This window comes from Synchiropus splendidus, chromosome 16 (genome assembly GCF_027744825.2).
Source record: "Synchiropus splendidus isolate RoL2022-P1 chromosome 16, RoL_Sspl_1.0, whole genome shotgun sequence".
NCBI classification, from domain to species: Eukaryota; Metazoa; Chordata; class Actinopteri; order Syngnathiformes; family Callionymidae; genus Synchiropus; species Synchiropus splendidus.
In genome coordinates this window covers 5,860,193-5,878,136 of record NC_071349.1, presented here as the reverse complement: position 1 = coordinate 5,878,136, position 17,944 = coordinate 5,860,193, and the positions used below count along the sequence as shown (strand labels likewise).

Below are 17,944 nucleotides of genomic sequence, written 5' to 3'. Positions count from 1 at the left end.
TTTACTTCATAGGTGCAGCTAGGGTGCACTTGTTTTTCTGTGCATTTACCTTCCAGGAACTGTTGCTATGTGCTGTGTAGTCACTTAGTTGTCAAGCACAGCCGTGTGCTCTCAGCGCCTTGCCCCCACCTCTCCGTCTCTCCATCTCTCCACAAGCTCTCTTGGGCTTTATTGTAACAGCTGTTTGGTTCAGGTCCTTTCAGCATCAAGCCTCCAGTCCCTCCCCCATACACCCGAGGTCTGCTCAGTAGAATCCTGCGTACACTGTCTACATTGCCCCACACAATACTGTTTCAGATGACAGGACCAGTGCGTCTCTCAGCCAAGTGTAAGCGCATGTGTGTACTGAATGGGATTAGCCTTTGCACAGCTTTCCCCAAGACCCCTTCCTCTGACTCACAGAGCCCCCCCTTGTTTGCATACATTAGGCATATGATCCCCCTCCTTCATATGCAACACTTTGTCTGTGCTCAGATAACATGGAATACAGGTGTGTTTTGATGTTTGCCCATGTGAGGATGCGTGTTTGCGCTGAGCAGGAGGATAAAGACTTAATTAAATCAAACAATGTAAACCTGTCCGGTGGCTGTAATCAACCGCCCCGCTGCGTCTTATCTAGCTCTGCCAACGGATGCTCTGCCATCTGTTATGTAGAACGATACAGTCACACATCACACACAGCACAAATGAATTAGCAGCAATAAAGAGCCTTTTTTCCCCTCTCTCTCATCCCCTTATGGTGATATGAAACGACCAGCCATGGCCCTGGATCATGTCAACAGGGAAACAGACCACATCCAGCCGCCAATAGCGATCAAGTGTACGTTTTGTGTTTTCATGTTCTGTATTTGTAATATTAATATGTGACTTGATCATGTCTTTAATCAAAAATGTGTTTTAGGCTCTGAAAAGTTTATATTGATATCATAGAAGTTCAATAAATTACAGACCAGAAATTGTTGTCTCCTACTGGTATGGTTTTTCATTGCTAAATAGATAATAAATATCATCTTTAAAAGACAGATTTTTTCATATTCTTTAACTATAATTTAAACATGTTGCACTGCAGTTTGTTTGCAGGTTTTGTTCCTGGCTTAATCTTCCAAATTGCAAATGAGATGGTTACATTATTTTTTTTTTTTGTATTTAATTTATTGTGGCGGGCACTCGGGAGGTCACCCAGAGGCATCATGGGTAATAACCTGACTAAGGATATAGAGGCTAGGTTGTCAACATGTCAGACTGATTGTGCTTCTGAGGAATAAACGTCGCTGATCAAGCCTGAGACTCCGGACTGTCTTGTCCTGCTACATTATGTATTTATTTATTGTAGTTTACCCAACATGTAGTACCTTCACTGATCATGTACACAGACATGCCTGCTGTTTAAACAATGTCATTTTGTCTTTCTCCACAGTTCAACCAACATCCTTCCGTCTAATTTATTACACATTTATTAAGACACAAAGGTTGTGTATTGTGTAAATATATTTCCTATAGGCGGCACAGATTACGAGTAGTGTGACACTATTGTGTCAGTAATTCCATAGTCCATAGGATTCACTGCTAAACATAATAACATCATTGATTCACCCACAATGTCTCTCGTCAATGCTGCAAAAGAAATATTCTGTTGACTGATCGTAAAAACAACATTGAACGCACAAACAGCAAAATTGCACCGAATGTATTTTATTATATGGAACAATTCACAAGAGGACATTAAGCTTGGGAACTTGAGACAATTGAGGTTGGAGGCTAGCTGTTATTGAAGGAGCCATGGCTAAGGCTGCTTTCGTTGTTTGTCTATTTTATTTTGATTTAGTTCAGGACATGATTTCCATGCTACTCTGTTGTTTCGCCCTTTATTTGCTGGTTGGTTCATGGTAGAATATTTGAACAGAGACAGAGAGTGTTTTTTTTGTTTTCTGTTGACCTTTGTTGCTTTTGTCTATTGTTTGAAACCAATTTGCAGTTTGCACCATCTAACTCTTAACAATCTGGTTCTTCAGTTTGTCAAGCATTGTGTCAAAACTCAAATCAGAGCAGTTGAATTGGTTCCAAGCACCAGCTGGAAACATCCATTGCAGGAAGTCAGGAAGTGGTGGTTCTTTTTCTTGTAGAACACAGTTTTATGCCTCTGCAGGTCCACGGGGGACTTGTGGTTGATGGCTTGGCATCAGATTGCAGAAATCTTGTGCAGCAATGTCACTGACACTGGACATGCATGGATCCACTCAGCTGAGGAGGTGTGCTGTGGAAACTGGAGCTCTGGCTCAAACAAAAGCAATAACATGCTCTCTCCTACATTGTTAAATTGTCATTGTCAAATTAAAATGGAGGATCCACTCTGAGCAATAATCTGTGCGACATTTGTTGTGTTATTCCCCTGCAATGAATTTTTTATTAAGTTTAGCTGGGGAAATACAACCTGGTAACAGTGTCAAATTTTGAGTTGGCATAAGCAAACAAAGCTCAAAAGCAAGTTCCACTGTTATTAAGCAGATATGGCTGCTGTTAGTCCAATTGCTGCAGTAAAGACCACTTAAACAGGTGTTACAGACATTAAGATGTGAAGTGCAGAAACTAGTGCTGGAAACTGATACGACTGTTATAACAGCTAAAAATGAAAGTACTTGCATTGAAAACCAGCATCCTTAAGTGGGACTCATATTTTCTATAGGCGTCACAGAATATGACTGAAAAATACACTCATAACACTATTTGTGTCAGTAATTCCATAGTCCATACGACTCACTGCTAAACATAATGACATCATTGATTCACCCACAATGTCTCTCGTCAATGCTGCAAAGGAAACATTCTGTTTACTGATCATAAAAACAACATTGAACCCACAAATATCAAAATTGCACCAAATGTATTTTACTATTTGGAACAATACCCAAGAGGACATTAAGCTTGGGAACTTGAGACAATTGAGGTTGGAGGCTATTGGAAGACAAAAACATTGGTACATTGTTGGAAATCAATGCAAACACAGACCAAGAGATACGTTTAGGACTGAAGAATAACAAGTTGAAAACAAGCACAGTCTCCTGTGTGGATTTCTTTGAGAATGGAACAGAAAGTATTGATGCGGATCCAGCATTTGAAAATGTAAAGGGTACAGCCACAAGCAAAGATTCAATTCAAATTATGTTTTTCATTCTTGGTTCGGGTTTATGTCTGTCATGATACTTAGGCGACATATAGTTTCTGCGGTAATGACATAAAAAAAGAAAATTCAGTGGTCTGAGATGAAGCTAAATATCTTGGTGACATGATGCTGTAAAAATCTCTATATTAGTCGCATCATTGTTTAAGATGCAGGGCGAAGAATATTGAAAAAGGTGCGGTTTATGGTGTACAAATTACTGTATACATGGATATTAATGCTACTAGACACATTGTATATACTGTAATATGTTGTCACATTTACCTGCTTGACTTCAAGAGCAATCCTCCTTGAAGTGTGATCATCCTTCTACACCATTGCTCCATAAATGCTCTTCGAAGTTTCAATGCCAGTTGAACACTAGTGAACACTGTGGTCTGCAATGGTCCGAACTTCATTGGAGCGCACAGTGAGATGAAAGATGCAACTGGGTGCTGGGATCAACATCAGATCAATGAAACACTTCTCCTATAGAGACTCGACTGGATCTTTCATCTGAAGGCCGACGCACACCATGAGGGAGTATGTGAACGACTGACCAGATCAGTGTGTCAAGAGCTAAATTCTATTCCGAACACCCAAAATGGTCTTAACACAGCGAAGTTGAATCCATTTTCATACAATTACACTGGCTTCAAACGACCTCAACAACCTAGAAGCAGTTTCCCCAAACCATCTATAACCCCTGAACATTAAATTAGCTATGCCACCTGGGAGGGTTCTGGAAGGACGTGGTGTAGTTGTAGGCAAATTCAGTATATTATTGTTAAAGTTGTTGTCCATGTACAAATGCCTCCTTTGGCTCCGTTCTACCTCTGTAAGCTGCTTCCACAGTCCTCTCAGCCACGGTCCCTGAGGTCAGACTGCCCTTATCTTTTGTGTCCCATGAACTGTGGTACAAGCTACCATTACATATTTGACATGCCTCCTCACTTCCTGTTTTTTAAATCTCTTATTTATTTTTATGTCGCGTGTTTGCCCTCCAGAAATGTTGTAAATTAACAGTGTGACATCAGGTATGCATCAGCAAGCCAGTTCCCTCAGTGGCAACTAAGTGTTGCATTCATTCCAAGCACCGGCTGGAAACATCCATTGCAGGAAGTCAGAAAGTGGTGGTTCTTTTTCTTGTAGAACACAAGAAAAAGAACCACCAGTTTTATGCCTCTGCAGGTCCACGGGGGACTTGTGGTTGATGGCTTAGCATCAACCACAACCAATATGCAAATTTCTCTGCGATTATTTCTACATGTATGAGTGTGAGATTTTACATTTGTGGTTTGTGATGAGTGGTGTACATATGGATGCACCTTACACTTACTGAAGACATTAATTAATGGGGTATTTTTAAGGTGCCCCATACTGCCAAACTAAGGCAGCCAGACTACTGTTAATACAATAATCCACCTCTCTCTGCTCTTCCTCAGGTGCTGCACTGCTGTGTGTCTGGCTCCACTCTCCACACCCAGCAAAGCCACTACCTCTTGAGCCTTTCAGACCTGTCTCCTGACTATGACCTCATGTTGGGACAGGTTAAAAGCTTCGACCCGCCTCCATCCCAGTCTGCCAGCAACGATTTTGGCAGCTTGGTGACATTATCTGAGGGTAAGGACACATGACTGCGATCTCACCGGCACAGCAGAAAGCTTCTTAATGCCCTTCTTTCTGTCACGGGTAGTTTCCTGGCTTTGCAGCAAATAGCATCTTAATGGTGCACAATATTCACACACAACACTAATATTCACAGTTGTCACAGTCTTACATTTTATGTCCATCAATTCAAAGTAGCACTAGAACGGTGTCTGAATGGATACTTCCAACTGTGGTCAGAGAACCAGTTCATGGTGATCTAGAAAGGGTAATGGTCACAGAAGAGGGTGAAGTTGTTGTTGATAAGGTGATGAAGAATTCCCATATCATTCAGCAACATTTGGCGCCAGAAGTGAGGTAACATGAGGCCATTAGAAGACAGAATGGCTGCACTGGTGCTCCGTCACTTCACAAGTATGTGAAGGAGACGGGTACCTTGTGTTGCATGAGGGACGATCAAGAGTAGAGGTGGGGACACGAGTGGCACTTAAGTTGCACCTATTAGTGACTTGAGACTTGACTTGTATTGGAACACACCAGTGGTCAACTACAGTCAACGAGTGTAGAATCAAAGATGCTGCTTTGACCACCACCAAGTTTATCAAACCTCTCAAAACACATCCTGGTAAACTTAGCAGCAAAAGCACTAGCACCACAGAACTGTCAGATAACTGCCTGTTCATACAAAGACAGAGTCAGTGGTGTTCGAACAGGCACAATGGTCAGTGTCTGATCACAACGCTAACATCATACTGCAGAGTGTCTGTTTGCAACATCCACATATTTCATGCTAAACATGACAGGTGTTAAAAGTATATGTCAGTAAAGTGTAGTTTTTAAAAACAACCGGTATGGCTCCTGACGATGACGTCATAGACATGCTTTGCTTTAGATATAACATTGCTGTGGTCTAAGTAGGCTAGATACTGAAGCAAGCTCATTCCAGTTAAATGACTTGTGACTTGACTTGGTCTCATAACCAAAGACTTGAGACTTGGACTTGCAAAAAATGACTTGCGAGCATCAAGATGCCTTTCACAACAAACATAATTTTGAACAAGCTGGCCTGTTCAGACTGGTAAAAGAACGTCTTATCTGGAACCCTAAAACGCATGTCTGCAAAACGTGTTATTTACCAGATGCCTTTGATGTAATTGTCAACAGCATCTGAAGTCATGCTGTTGGGATGGTAACAAATTATCACAGTAAATCTACAAACGCTTTCAGAATATCAATGCATTTTTATGCCGGTGTGGTTAACTTCCAGCTGAGTAACACGTTATAGCGCCCAGTTCCAGAACCATGTTGGTGTGGAAGGCCCCAAGTGAATTTGAAGCATTAGCAAGGTCTCTGTGTTGGCTTCGTGCCATTGGAGGGACCAGAGTTAGCCGTCGCTCACCTGCAAAGTGGGACAAAGTACATGTAAAAACAAATCTTTGTAATGGTTGAGGTAAACAGAAAACATCATCTGTGATTTTCACTTCATCATAACTCCTGCGATAATGAAAAAGTTATTCCATACAGTGACTAATAGTTTCCAAATACTGCTTTTGCTTTGTTTCCACCTGTCCTCTGAAGAGGATGGCCAATAGTTTCATGTAAAATCTAGAGCCAACTTGGAAAAAAGAACACACCATAAATAGCATATCCATTTGGAGACTGCCCATTAAATGTCGATATCTTGTTAAAAGTATGAAAAGGAGGGCATCCATCACAGGGAATGGTATGTTCGCATTAGTACTCAGCCCTAGAGAGGAGACCCATTATGGAGTTTAGATGAAAATGTGATTTTGATTTTTTTTTTTTTGCCTTTCTTTTTTGTGACCTTGTGATTCCATTAGGCAATATCTTCCTCTCTACCATGCATCCTCAACTAGTGAAAAGTCCTTTTAGCCTCGAGTACCCACTGAAACAATGCAAGAAATGTGAACAGCGGCTTCACCTGTAAAATTTCACCACATCGATGTTCTCTGCCGCACAGCTGCACAGTCTTCGCTGAAATAACAAAACGCTATCAAAAGGGCAAACCAAAGAGAGCACCGGCCGAGTTATATTCATGCCCCCCACCTCATATTGATCAAGTCACTTCAAAGGGCTGGCGCATCTCTAATGCAGCTTGGCCTGCTTTCTAAAGAGCTTTTTTCACTTTGATGGGGGATGATGGTATTGATAGCACTGTCACAATGCAGGAGTGCATCTTCTTGTTTTCCCACATCACTGTAGCATAAAGCATGGCATCTCTCACTTGGGAGTAAAAACCTGCGCATTAACATAAACGCAATCCACTAAGCAGAGTTCTATTCAGCTGCCTGCACAGATCGAGGCTCTCATTAGCACTCAGCCTGTCTCAACCCTTGTCTATTGTAGGATGACTCAATGGGCTTTTCATTGCTTCTCTCTATGATGAGATGCTGCCTTCTTAGATGTGTATGGGCCAAGCTATGGAGGAAAATGAATAAAGTACACCTATTAGTTATCATAAATTAGATTTTGCTTTGTGTGAACGGCAGTAGTGTAGATTACACACAAATATGGTCAGCCACTACTGTTGCTTCTTCAGGCAGGTGAGATGATACCAAATCCACTGCCTCCAAAGGTAATAATTATTGTATACATGAGCTGTTTTCAACTGTATTACCTGTCTTTTTTGAAGTGGTGAAGATGCCAGCTTGGCTTATGGCTGTCTGACTGCCATAATACAGGGCAGCAGCTTCCAACCAGCTGCCAATACCTGCCTTCTGTTCACTAACGTACACTCCTAGGACGCATTAACCAGATCATCTTGACCTGTGTATGCAAGTGATACTTTCTCACGATATTATTTGTACATTTGTTTTACACTTTCACAGAAAAACGTCACAGAAATACCATACCCCTGACGGCAAGAATGATCATGACCCACCTGGTGAACCATATAGGTCACCATCCGCTAAGCGGCGGCCCTGCGCTCATCCACAGCCTTGTTAGTGAAAACCATGACAACCCATATGTGGAGTCTTCTGAGCTGTCGTCTGAGGTCTTTAAAAGTCCAAACCTCCAGCTGTTTGTCTTCAACGACACCACGTTGGTGTCCTACCTACAGATTCCTGCTGAAGCCCCGACTGCTGGTCAACCGCCTCTCCCGTCCTCCCAAGTGCGGGTGATCATCCGTGACATCTCAGGCAAATACTCATGGGATGGTTCCATCCTCTACTCGACCGATTTTGAGGAATCAAATGATGGCGGGGTTTTTCATGCGGTGAATCGCCCTCTTTCTACAGTGGCACACTATAGACCCCATCCTCTTTCTCCCACCAAGGGGAAGACCAAACATCGAAGCAATTGTTCAGATTACTTCTCAGACTGTTGTGACGAGGAGGAGACTGACGTTTTAGATAAGCTTTTGGAAGACCTGGGGCACACAAGCAGTGAATGCCTTCCGCAGCCACAGCTGAAGTTAAACCAGCCGGCCCCTTCACCGTGCGGCATGAACCTGGAGCTGGAAAACGCCATCCTTGAGGCCATTCTTCGTCAAACCCAACAGGAAGAGGAACAAGTGAGGAGATTGGAGTCAGATGTCAGCCATCAAGTTGCTCATCAGCCCAAACCATGCCCAGAGGAACCCAATGCTGCTTTTTACTTCTGTCGACTGCTGCTGAATGACCTTGGAATGAACTCTTGGGAGCGCAGGTATACTTTATGTGACTTTTTTTTTGTCCATGTTTTTTGGCTTATGTGTTTCTTATAGGGTATAAAAGGCCTTTCTAAAATGCTTGGTAGACTGATGAGAGATGGACGCTTAACCTCAGTGGAAAGAGTTTCCCCTCTAAAAAAAATATTGACTTTCTTAAATAGTCAAGTCATGGCCTCAAGTACTATGTTTCTATGATCATGAAATCATTTTACAGTTACAACTACTGTGTCATACTCAACACACTGCTGCACTCAGTTTTCGATTCTCCTTTCAAACTATGGCATTAAAGGTTGGAGTTTGGTCACAAGAGCCTTCAAATTGGAAAGAGTGATTTTACAATTCCGGTGCTCGATGAAAATGTCAGCCAAAAGAAAGATACAATTGTAACATAATCTCCAAAGAACTACTGCTAGTTAAGGATAGAAAGAGTTAAAAGCACAGCAGAGTCTGCTGTGTGCTAATCTGCTCTCAGCAGGAGGAAAGTGCTCAGCTGTCTTTACTAAGGTCTGTCTGGCACGGCACCATCATTGCAGCCCTTCCACAGTAAATTAATAGCTTGCACCTTTTAATGCTGATGGGCAACATACTCTCAGCGTGCAGGAGGTTGCTGTTTGCACCTGTGTCTTTTTCTGTTTGGCCTCCAAGATCAACTTTGGTACAAGATATATTTCTCTGTTGGCTTTTATGAGTGGTGTAGACACAATTTTATTCTTACTTACAGGAAAAACTTTCATTTGCTGAAAAAGAACTCCAAACTCTTGAGGGAACTGAAGAATCTGGATTCCAGGCAATGGTATGTGTAATCTTTCAACTGGGCTTGAGTAAAGTTTTGAATTGTGTATTTTCATTTTACTTGGAATGCCCTTAATTTAATTTTTATTTTTATTTTTTTATGACAATAGAAAGGCAGACGGTTGCATTACACCATTGAAGTTACCCCTTGTTTGCATGTTATTTATTTTTTCGTCACATCATGGCAATGCAGCATTGTTTTCCATTATGTCACTAATCTCTAGTGTCTCCAGCTGATCACAGCCTGGATGTTTCTCAGCATCTAATCCTGGACTGCCTTGTTTCAGTCAATAGCCGTAATACACATTGTAAACAGGAGCCTATTATTGGATGCACCTAGGATTAGCACGTTTTGGCCGTGAAACAGCAACTGTCTTCTATTTCGTCTAAACTCAATAATGGGAAAATGTATTCAGAGTTTTGACTCCAATTCCACTCATAAACACCATTTTAAAAACTTTTTTTTGGTCTAATTGAAAGTCTTTTACATCCATTGTCATTTGTATCGTCGCTCATTTAATATTGACAATATTGTGTTTGGTTTTTCAGCCGAGAGACGCATAAATTTGCTGTTTTCTACATTGGCGAAGGCCAGGAAGACAAGTGCTCCATCTTGTCCAACAGTGCCGGCAGCAAGCCGTATGAAGACTTTGTGTCTGGACTGGGATGGGAGGTGAAGAGACCCACTTCACATTTGTTTTTTTAACCACCATTTTGCAGTGCTGTGTGATTACACGATAAAGCAATGGGAGTAATGCGTTCTTCTTTTAGGTGGACCTGGCTACACACTGTGGTTTTTTGGGAGGCTTACAGAGGAACGGCAGCACTGGTGTAACCGCTCCATACTATGCTACCTCCACTGTGGAAGTAATCTTTCACGTCTCGACACGCATGCCGTCCGACTCTGATGACTGCCTCACTAAAAAGGTCAGCCAAATAACTGATCAAGTGTCCTGCTTAAATTGTTATATTCTTGTCATACTTCCTCCGAATGTCTCCTCATATTTCTAAAAAATAGAGCAATACACTACTTAAAGGTTGAACATTTTCACAATACTGAATGAATGTGACACTGTGGCTCAAACGCGCAGCTTTTTTGTGCTTTTAGGGTCCAATTTATGTGGGTTAACTCTTGGTTTGATCTGCAGTGAAATGGCTACACAGTCCCTGAAACAGCATTCTAATGTGGCCGTCACTTCTGACTTGAGCTGAGATCACGAGACGTGACTCCAGAGTGCGGGCATTGATTAGTGATCGTGGCCAGGAAGGCCTGAGGAGTCGAGAGTCACAGGCACAGCAGTGAAGAGAGAGGGCATTCACCGCTGTGGTAATGACTATGATTCTGCCGGCCCCTGCTCCCCTCTCTGTGCGCTGTGACCAGAGCCTGGTTTCAGCCATTAGCTCGCCCTGCTAGAGCAGGCGCCGACCGGATGCCGGCAGGATCCTTTTATCCAATTCCTGCTGCCGCAACGGGAGCAATCGATTGGGTTCTGCTTCAGGATTCTGGACTGCAGCACACAAGTAGCAGTTAACACGAAGAAATGAGCCGCAAGGCTCCTGGCCGCGCTGCCAATCTTCTCATACAGTGTCCCACTGGGAGGGGAAATGCGTCAACTCTCTTCATATCCGACCTTAGTCCTCCACAAACACCCAACCACTCCATTTCCCAATTAATCAGTCAGTCAGCTGATAACTTTGCCTCAACTTTTCACTGCATCCCACTCTGAACTGGTCAGGTTCTTCCTGTCATTTACATTTTGTTGTTGTCAATCCTCAGGAGGGGAGCAATACATGCCATGCTGGAAGCACATCAGTGCTCAATAGAGATGGTGGCTTTGAGGGTTGGGATTTTACAGTATCTGATATTATTCCTGCGAAGTTCGGAGTCACACTCACTGTCCAGCAGTTGCTCAGCTCATGCCTTGAACCACGTCTCAGTTGCATTTATCATTACTTGCAACAGAATGTCAGTATTAACTGTTTAATATACATCTAAATTTTTTAAAAGTGTGATTGTGCACTACTATTTGTTCACATCCATGTTAGAAATAACAGGGTTGTGAGGCCATATTTCTGAATTATTTTGGGGGGTTGTGGAGCAATGGGAGATACAGCACAACCAGCTGGCCTCAGTAATTTGGTTATCGTGGTGACCTGCAGGTTTTTGCTCTGTGTGTGTCAAAAATAAGATTGTGTAGCTCTCACACCCCGAGGCATCTCAGCTTAGCTCTGCTGCTTGAGGTTGTGTTTGACGGAGCCTGTATATATTTCCTCTGCTCTGCTGCGTCTTTGAAGCGAGCTCGTGGGGTGGGGAGGTGTGCGGTGGGGGTCAAACAGGGCTAATTGGACGACAGCCTTTGACTTGAATCCCACTTTATTAAAAAAAAAATGTCTCAAACATTTGGATGTGATTAACCGGGGAACAATAAATCAGCGCAGAAAGCATAAGCATCCTCATTAATCTTGTGCTTCAGCTCATCCGCATGCTAATACCGTCACCCCAAGTTAACACCCGCTGTCGATTGTCTGCTGGAAATACATATTCAACATTTTCTGAGAAACTGTCCCAGTGACTGACCCGATTGGTACCTGCTGATCCTTGGACAGCTAGAGAGAACTGGCGAACGGCGGTAATCAGCATGCCGTGGATTTGTTTAAGATTAGCGTATTACCATAATTAAGGGCTTATAATAGAATGTGCTAATTGCATTTTTTGGTGGCGAGGGCATGTTTCTTAATGGCTCATTAGAGACTCAGGACATTGGCAGATGTTTTCTACTTAGCAGAGGCTCACTTTTCATCATCCATGATCCCCACAGCAAAACCGACGGCGACCATTAAGTGATCCGCACTTATCTGGGAATATAATTTCTCACTATTTGACTTCAGGAGGCTGTTTATTTTTTCACCTTTTTTATCTGTCAATTTCCTGTCGTTTAAGTGTAGCGTTTTGACCCACGCTGTTTCATTTGTGTTTGTGAATAGGGTGGAAATGGCAAGCAATTTAACCTCTGATGGGGGCGGGAGTTAATTGGTTTTGAATTATTCTGTTTTAAAATGCTCAATTTTCTGCATTTTCAGCTTTCGGTTTGAATTTGCTGTGAAAAGCTCACGAAAGAGTCACCACAAAGGCAGACATATTGTCTTCTGTAATAAATGTGTAATTACCGTTTTCAAATGGCTTGTTTAAAATTAATATTGTGGAATTGCATTCTATGTTAATTTGGAAATAAACTGTGACATATAATCTGGCTTCACGACTACCAAGCCAGACGCATGCAAGCAAAACTCTAACATTCCTTACAGACATTTATTTAAACATTTATTTACATGCAGTACCGACTCCTGAAGCGGACCATTTTGAGTCACACCGTGTACTTCAGATGAGGTTTTCATCCTGGTCTCTGGAGATGGAGCAGTGGATCTTTGAACATTCATGGGAATACATGAATGTGGTCTGTGTGTGAATGACACACAGAACCAGTCAATGTTTTTAGTTACTGAACAAAGCAAGATGCTTTTATAGTGAAGACTGAGCTCAACCACGTCTTCAAATCTTTCACAACTGATAAGAGGAGGCCTAGATGAAGAGGCTTTTGGTTTGAAATGGGGAGCAACCAGCTCTTATTTTGAGATGTTGTCAAGTTACTTGAACCATTAGTTGACATGTGTGCAGGGGGTGACATACACGCCAACATGTCTGATTGTTTTGTTGTATTTAGAATATTTGAAAAATTTATATGGCTCAACATGTGGTGTGAAGACTTAATGCGGATTGTTAACAATAGCATAACAACCAGTTGAATAATGAACCTGTTGGCAATTAATTTAATAGAATCAGAATCAGCTCGAAACTATGGTTCTCAGTCTGGAAAGAGTGGAATGCCCTTTCTATGTTGGAGCTGAAGTATCTGGGGTTCTTGTTTGTCAGTCTGCACTGTAAAACATTTTGCTGAATAAAACTCAAAATGGAATAAATAAATAATATTCAGTATTTTATCACTATTAAAATTAAAAACAAACCATTTACCTGTTGTTTTTCTCTGTTTAGTGTTAGCATTTCTTTAGATAAGAGAGAACTCAGTAAAGGAAAATTAAGTTCATGATGGATAAAGAGAACAAAAATTAAGTTGTATGAACCTGGAATGCGCCAGTTTATATAGCTTTAAAAAAAATCTTAAATTTTCTTGGTAACGTAGACCAGGATTACTTGGCTACCACAGTAACCCATAGCAAGCAGTACCACTTTGACTGGTATCAGCTGGCTGAGCATTGTTATATGAATTTCAAAGCAAATTCAACTCTTCACCTGGAGAGCTTGCGCTTTATCCCCAAATTACTGACACTTACAACAACAAATGTGCAGTAAGCCTGTGGAACCTTTCATCCATGCAGTGTGTTGAGATGGGTGTCGTAACTTGTTCCATGTGTTGGGGACGGATTGAAAGAGTTATGTGTGGAATAAAAGTAAGGATGCTCCGATCGATCAGCTGGCTGAGTTGCAGTTCACAACGTGTGCACCCACGGAGTCAGACAGCACTAAAAGACACTTGGCTTCAAATCACCACGCCAAATTCGAGCGCTACCAAGGAGCTAACGAATGAAAGCTAAGCTAACTGGAGTTAACCGCAGGTGAAACCAATGCTATTGGACTTAATTGTTTTGGACGAACCGCCGCGTTCTATTGTTGAAGACCGGAGGTGCGCAATCCACAGCTAATAGCACACCTGGTCCCCAGATACTCATTCCCTGTACATGTAGTTGATGGAAAGAGGAGCGGTCTCTGAGGTGATAGGGCAGCATTCCGTTATTTAACAAATGAAGTTTACATTCTAGGTTTAATCTTTTTATTGTTCATTGAAAATGGAATAAAATTGATTTATTTTAGACTAAGCACTGTGGCTTCCTTTAATCTTTATTTATTTCCTTTAAATGTTGCAGTGTTTTTCAGTATTGTTGTTATTTAGTATGTTTGTGTAACGAATCTAAAAAAACTTTTGTGGGTGATTTAGTTGAGGAGAAAAGAATCGGTATCGGCCTGTTGGGACTTTTAAAAAAATTGGCAATCAGTATTGGCCAAAAAAAATGTCAATCGGTCCACCCCTTAATAAAAGCACTTTAAATTTTGTCTGTTCTTTTTATTGTTGGTTTAATGTAATGTAAAATGACAGGTCATGTGGATCAAAGTTATTTATATGCATGGGCAAAAGGCAAAGCTTTACATTTACACAGTGTTCTACATCACTCTTATGTTTGTGTGGAGTCACACTGTACACACTGTAAGTGTGTACAGTGTGATGCCTGGGGCGAGAAGCTCACCTCCCGCAGAGAGCGTCCTGAGACAAGGTGCAGCTCTCGATGCGGGATCAGGTCTGCGACCAAAACCTGGCTTGCTTGGCTATTTTTTGATCTATTTCAAATGTTGAAGTCTTAATCTCCATGGTTTCCAATCCCTCATCACGATGATGCTCGGTTTTGATATATTAAATTCTCTGAAATGTTCTGAACAAGAAGTTACTAGAGTGAATCCACCCTGCTTTATTTATTTAGCAGTGCTGAATTGTTGAGATGAGTCATCTCTAATGGATCTGATCACTGGTCAACACCCGCTTTTAGTTAGTTCAGCGTTTCACATTTGTGTTATGAACTTTATTAATACTTGTCCTGCCTGAGACGTTCAATGCCCATTCTTCTCTCATTTTGGAGACAATTGCCATATTGCTGAGAACGTAACTACTGTTGCTTCCAGCTCATGATGACATGCGGTGACGTCACCAGCCCCACTCTTCTCCTGTGTTTTTCACTTTTCACGTGTATGGCGTTCCCAACACAAGTCATGTGCGTCATCTGTAGTAATGATATGCGAGCCCACTAGTCCCTTGACACCGCTGTCGTTTCTTAAGGATATATTTAATTATTTTTGCAGCGTCACATTAATATCAAGTTTCCAAGCATGTCTCAAAGGGTTAGTCTCCGGGTCCACAAAGACAGCCGCTGGCATCTTCTGATTTTCAAAGACAGAAGAATGCATTTGATCACTCTGAAAGCGGAGCAGTGTGTCTACGCAAAGAACTACTGCAGACGCTTGACATTTAGTTAAAATTAAATTGAAAGATTGGTTGATCCCCTGTCGGCTTCTTATAGTCTCAGCAAGAATCCTTCCTGATATATATCGGTGCTCTTACGTCAAACACTGAAGTAGCATTGTTTTAATTTGGCCTCCTTTGTGAGGCACAACAAGTTATCGGCACTCTGTTTTAAAGTCATTGAACTTGCTGCTACAACTTAGAAGACAGGAAGTTGGTTTTTGACTGAGGTATAAACTTAATGTTTGAAGAGCTGAAAATAATGCCTACTGAAATGAGTATGTTCCATATTTTTCTCGGACTGCAACACCCGGGCTCCATCCATCCTTGTCCTCCTAATTACGCTGTTTCTATTTGTTTGGCAGTTGCGTCACCTGGGAAACGACGAGGTCCACATTGTGTGGTCGGAGCACACCCGAGACTACAGGCGCGGCATCATCCCAACTGACTTCGGAGACGTGCTGATCGTCATCTACCCCATGAAGAACCACATGTTTTTCATCCAGATCATGAAGAAGCCACAGGTGAACCGAACGTTAGCTGCCATCAATGAGCTACTTAAGTGACTTTGTTATTTTATCTGCAGATTCTTTCCTCCCCTCCACTCATTTCCAAGTAATTCATTTCCACGATTCCTGTTGAGACTTTCTAGTCAGAATTATGGCTTCATTCTGCAGCTGCGGTCTGAGTCTAAAGGCTCTTGGTTTCCTCTCCTCCAACAGTGCATTATTACCCACACTGTGGGTATGTGCTCTCAGAGATGGTTACTCTCCTCTCTCCGCAGCCTTTCATCTTTGTTGCTCCATAGTACCGCTCAGTGAACTTCTAGAGGGAGAGAAATGTGTTTGTCTGAGTACGTCTGGCTTCAGATGTCCACAGTTTTTCATTATCCGTGTGTTGCTGACCATTCCGACATCGTGTTCTCATCTATGTACGAGAGACACCGATGGGAGTTTTGCCTTCATTGGGAATAAAGACTTAATTGCATTTACAACGTGATAAAATAAAGATCAATTCAGGATCCTAACATTTGCAAATTTGGAAGAAGTTGGAAAATTGCTTCAAAATATATGCTGATTTCACCCAAGCACATCTACACCTGCGCACTTCTGTGGTGCAAATAAAAAATTTCACAGTCCAGTAAAATAAAAAATTCACCTATGGTCATTGCTTGAAATACATTCAATGTCTATTTAAATTAATAACTTATTTACAAAACTATTATTCATTCATGTAATTCCACTTTGTCCAAGTTGGCCTCATGATCATTGATGTGATTTTATAGGCGTCCATGTAGGTTTGTGTGGTCCTCCTTTAATTCTGGTTGATGTGGCGTGCTTTGTTTGGTTTTAAAATCCACCTATCATTATGATTGGACTGGTTATCAGACAGGGTGAATTGCCAACTTGAAAACAGCAGGACCTTTTGGAAAGACTTTGACATTCGCGTCAACTTCCAGGTCAATGACCACCGAGCTTCTGTGATTAAGGGCCCCAGTCCAATCTGCATGAACAGGGCGTGTACACACACACACACACACACACACACACACACACTCACTCACTCACTCAGTGCCGCTAAAAATGCATATTGGCCTTTTGTATTTGCTCGGTAGCTCAATATGAAGGCATTGTTTGGTATTGATTGTCATTCTAATTTCATTTACCTTGCATTGATTCACATTAGATATGTGTGCTTGTCATGCAAAGTTAGATAACATCCTATTTCAACTTGAACCTTTGCCCCAAACAGATGGACAAACGGCTGGAAACAGAAGACAAAGATGCTTTCCAGACGCTCTTATTAGAGAACTTTGAACGATCAATTTTTCTTATTTTACTGTGCTTTTTCAGGTTCCCTTCTTTGGTCCTTTATTCGATGGCGCCATTATCAGCGCGACTCTCCTGCCGAGCCTGGTGCGGGCCACCTGTATCAACGCCAGCAGGGCTGTCAAGTCCCGTCTGACCCTCTACCAGAGCTTGTATCCTTTGCTACATCAGGTGTCTGCTTCCTTGGTGAACCCAACTTGACTCGAAGACTCCTGTAGGGAGGTATGGTTTTATTTTATTGTTTGGCCGATTCAACACCAGGCCCACACTGGTGAATTCATAGACATGTGGTGCACTTGTCACGTCAGCCAACGTACGCAGCTGAGTGCTGACACTGATCTTTATGGGCTGACTGATTTACATACAGCTATTACGCCAGGGCCTTTGCACAGCCTGAAGCAGCATGAGAGGACATGTGATGCTGTTTTTGGGTGGTGATACACATAACATGTCATCATCTATTACTCCCGTTTTTGTAGCGTGCGGGAAAAGCCAAGTGAAAGGCGCCATCAACAAATGTTTACAAGTACATGTAGACACAAACAGTTAAGAGCCTGACTCCAGCTGTAGTTGTCAGTTGGTTTAAAGGAAGTGTAATCACCAATGGAGGGGAATTAGCATGTGAATGCAGCAGCACAGAATCGGGGGGTGAGGTGGGGGTTAGAGTCAGGATGGCCCCTGGGATTGGGGAAACCTGATCTCTCATAACGCCCGACTCCTCCTCGGACAGCATGTACAGCACCGCCTGCCTCGCCGCAACCACGCTAGCCCTCTGGCGGTCTCTATAGAAACCTCCCCT

General features: G+C 42.2%; 1 protein-coding gene across 10 annotated transcripts in view; it reads left to right on the top strand.

Annotated features, from left to right (window-relative positions):
• The window catches only part of ralgapa2 (Ral GTPase activating protein catalytic subunit alpha 2), a 104,417-nt gene that overhangs the window by 55,405 nt on the left and 31,068 nt on the right, over positions 1–17,944 (top strand). For all 10 annotated transcript variants that reach the window (XR_008412619.1, XM_053844366.1, XM_053844364.1 and 7 more), the window contains 7 exons: positions 4,603–4,780; positions 7,615–8,434; positions 9,160–9,231; positions 9,780–9,903; positions 10,002–10,157; positions 15,682–15,840; positions 17,170–17,297. Coding sequence is in view for 9 of the 10 variants with exons in the window: in XM_053844366.1 (XP_053700341.1) it covers positions 4,603–4,780; positions 7,615–8,434; positions 9,160–9,231; positions 9,780–9,903; positions 10,002–10,157; positions 15,682–15,840; positions 17,170–17,297 (1,637 nt within the window). In the remaining variant the exon portion in view is untranslated. The remainder of the gene's footprint in view (positions 1–4,602; positions 4,781–7,614; positions 8,435–9,159; positions 9,232–9,779; positions 9,904–10,001; positions 10,158–15,681; positions 15,841–17,169; positions 17,298–17,944) is intronic.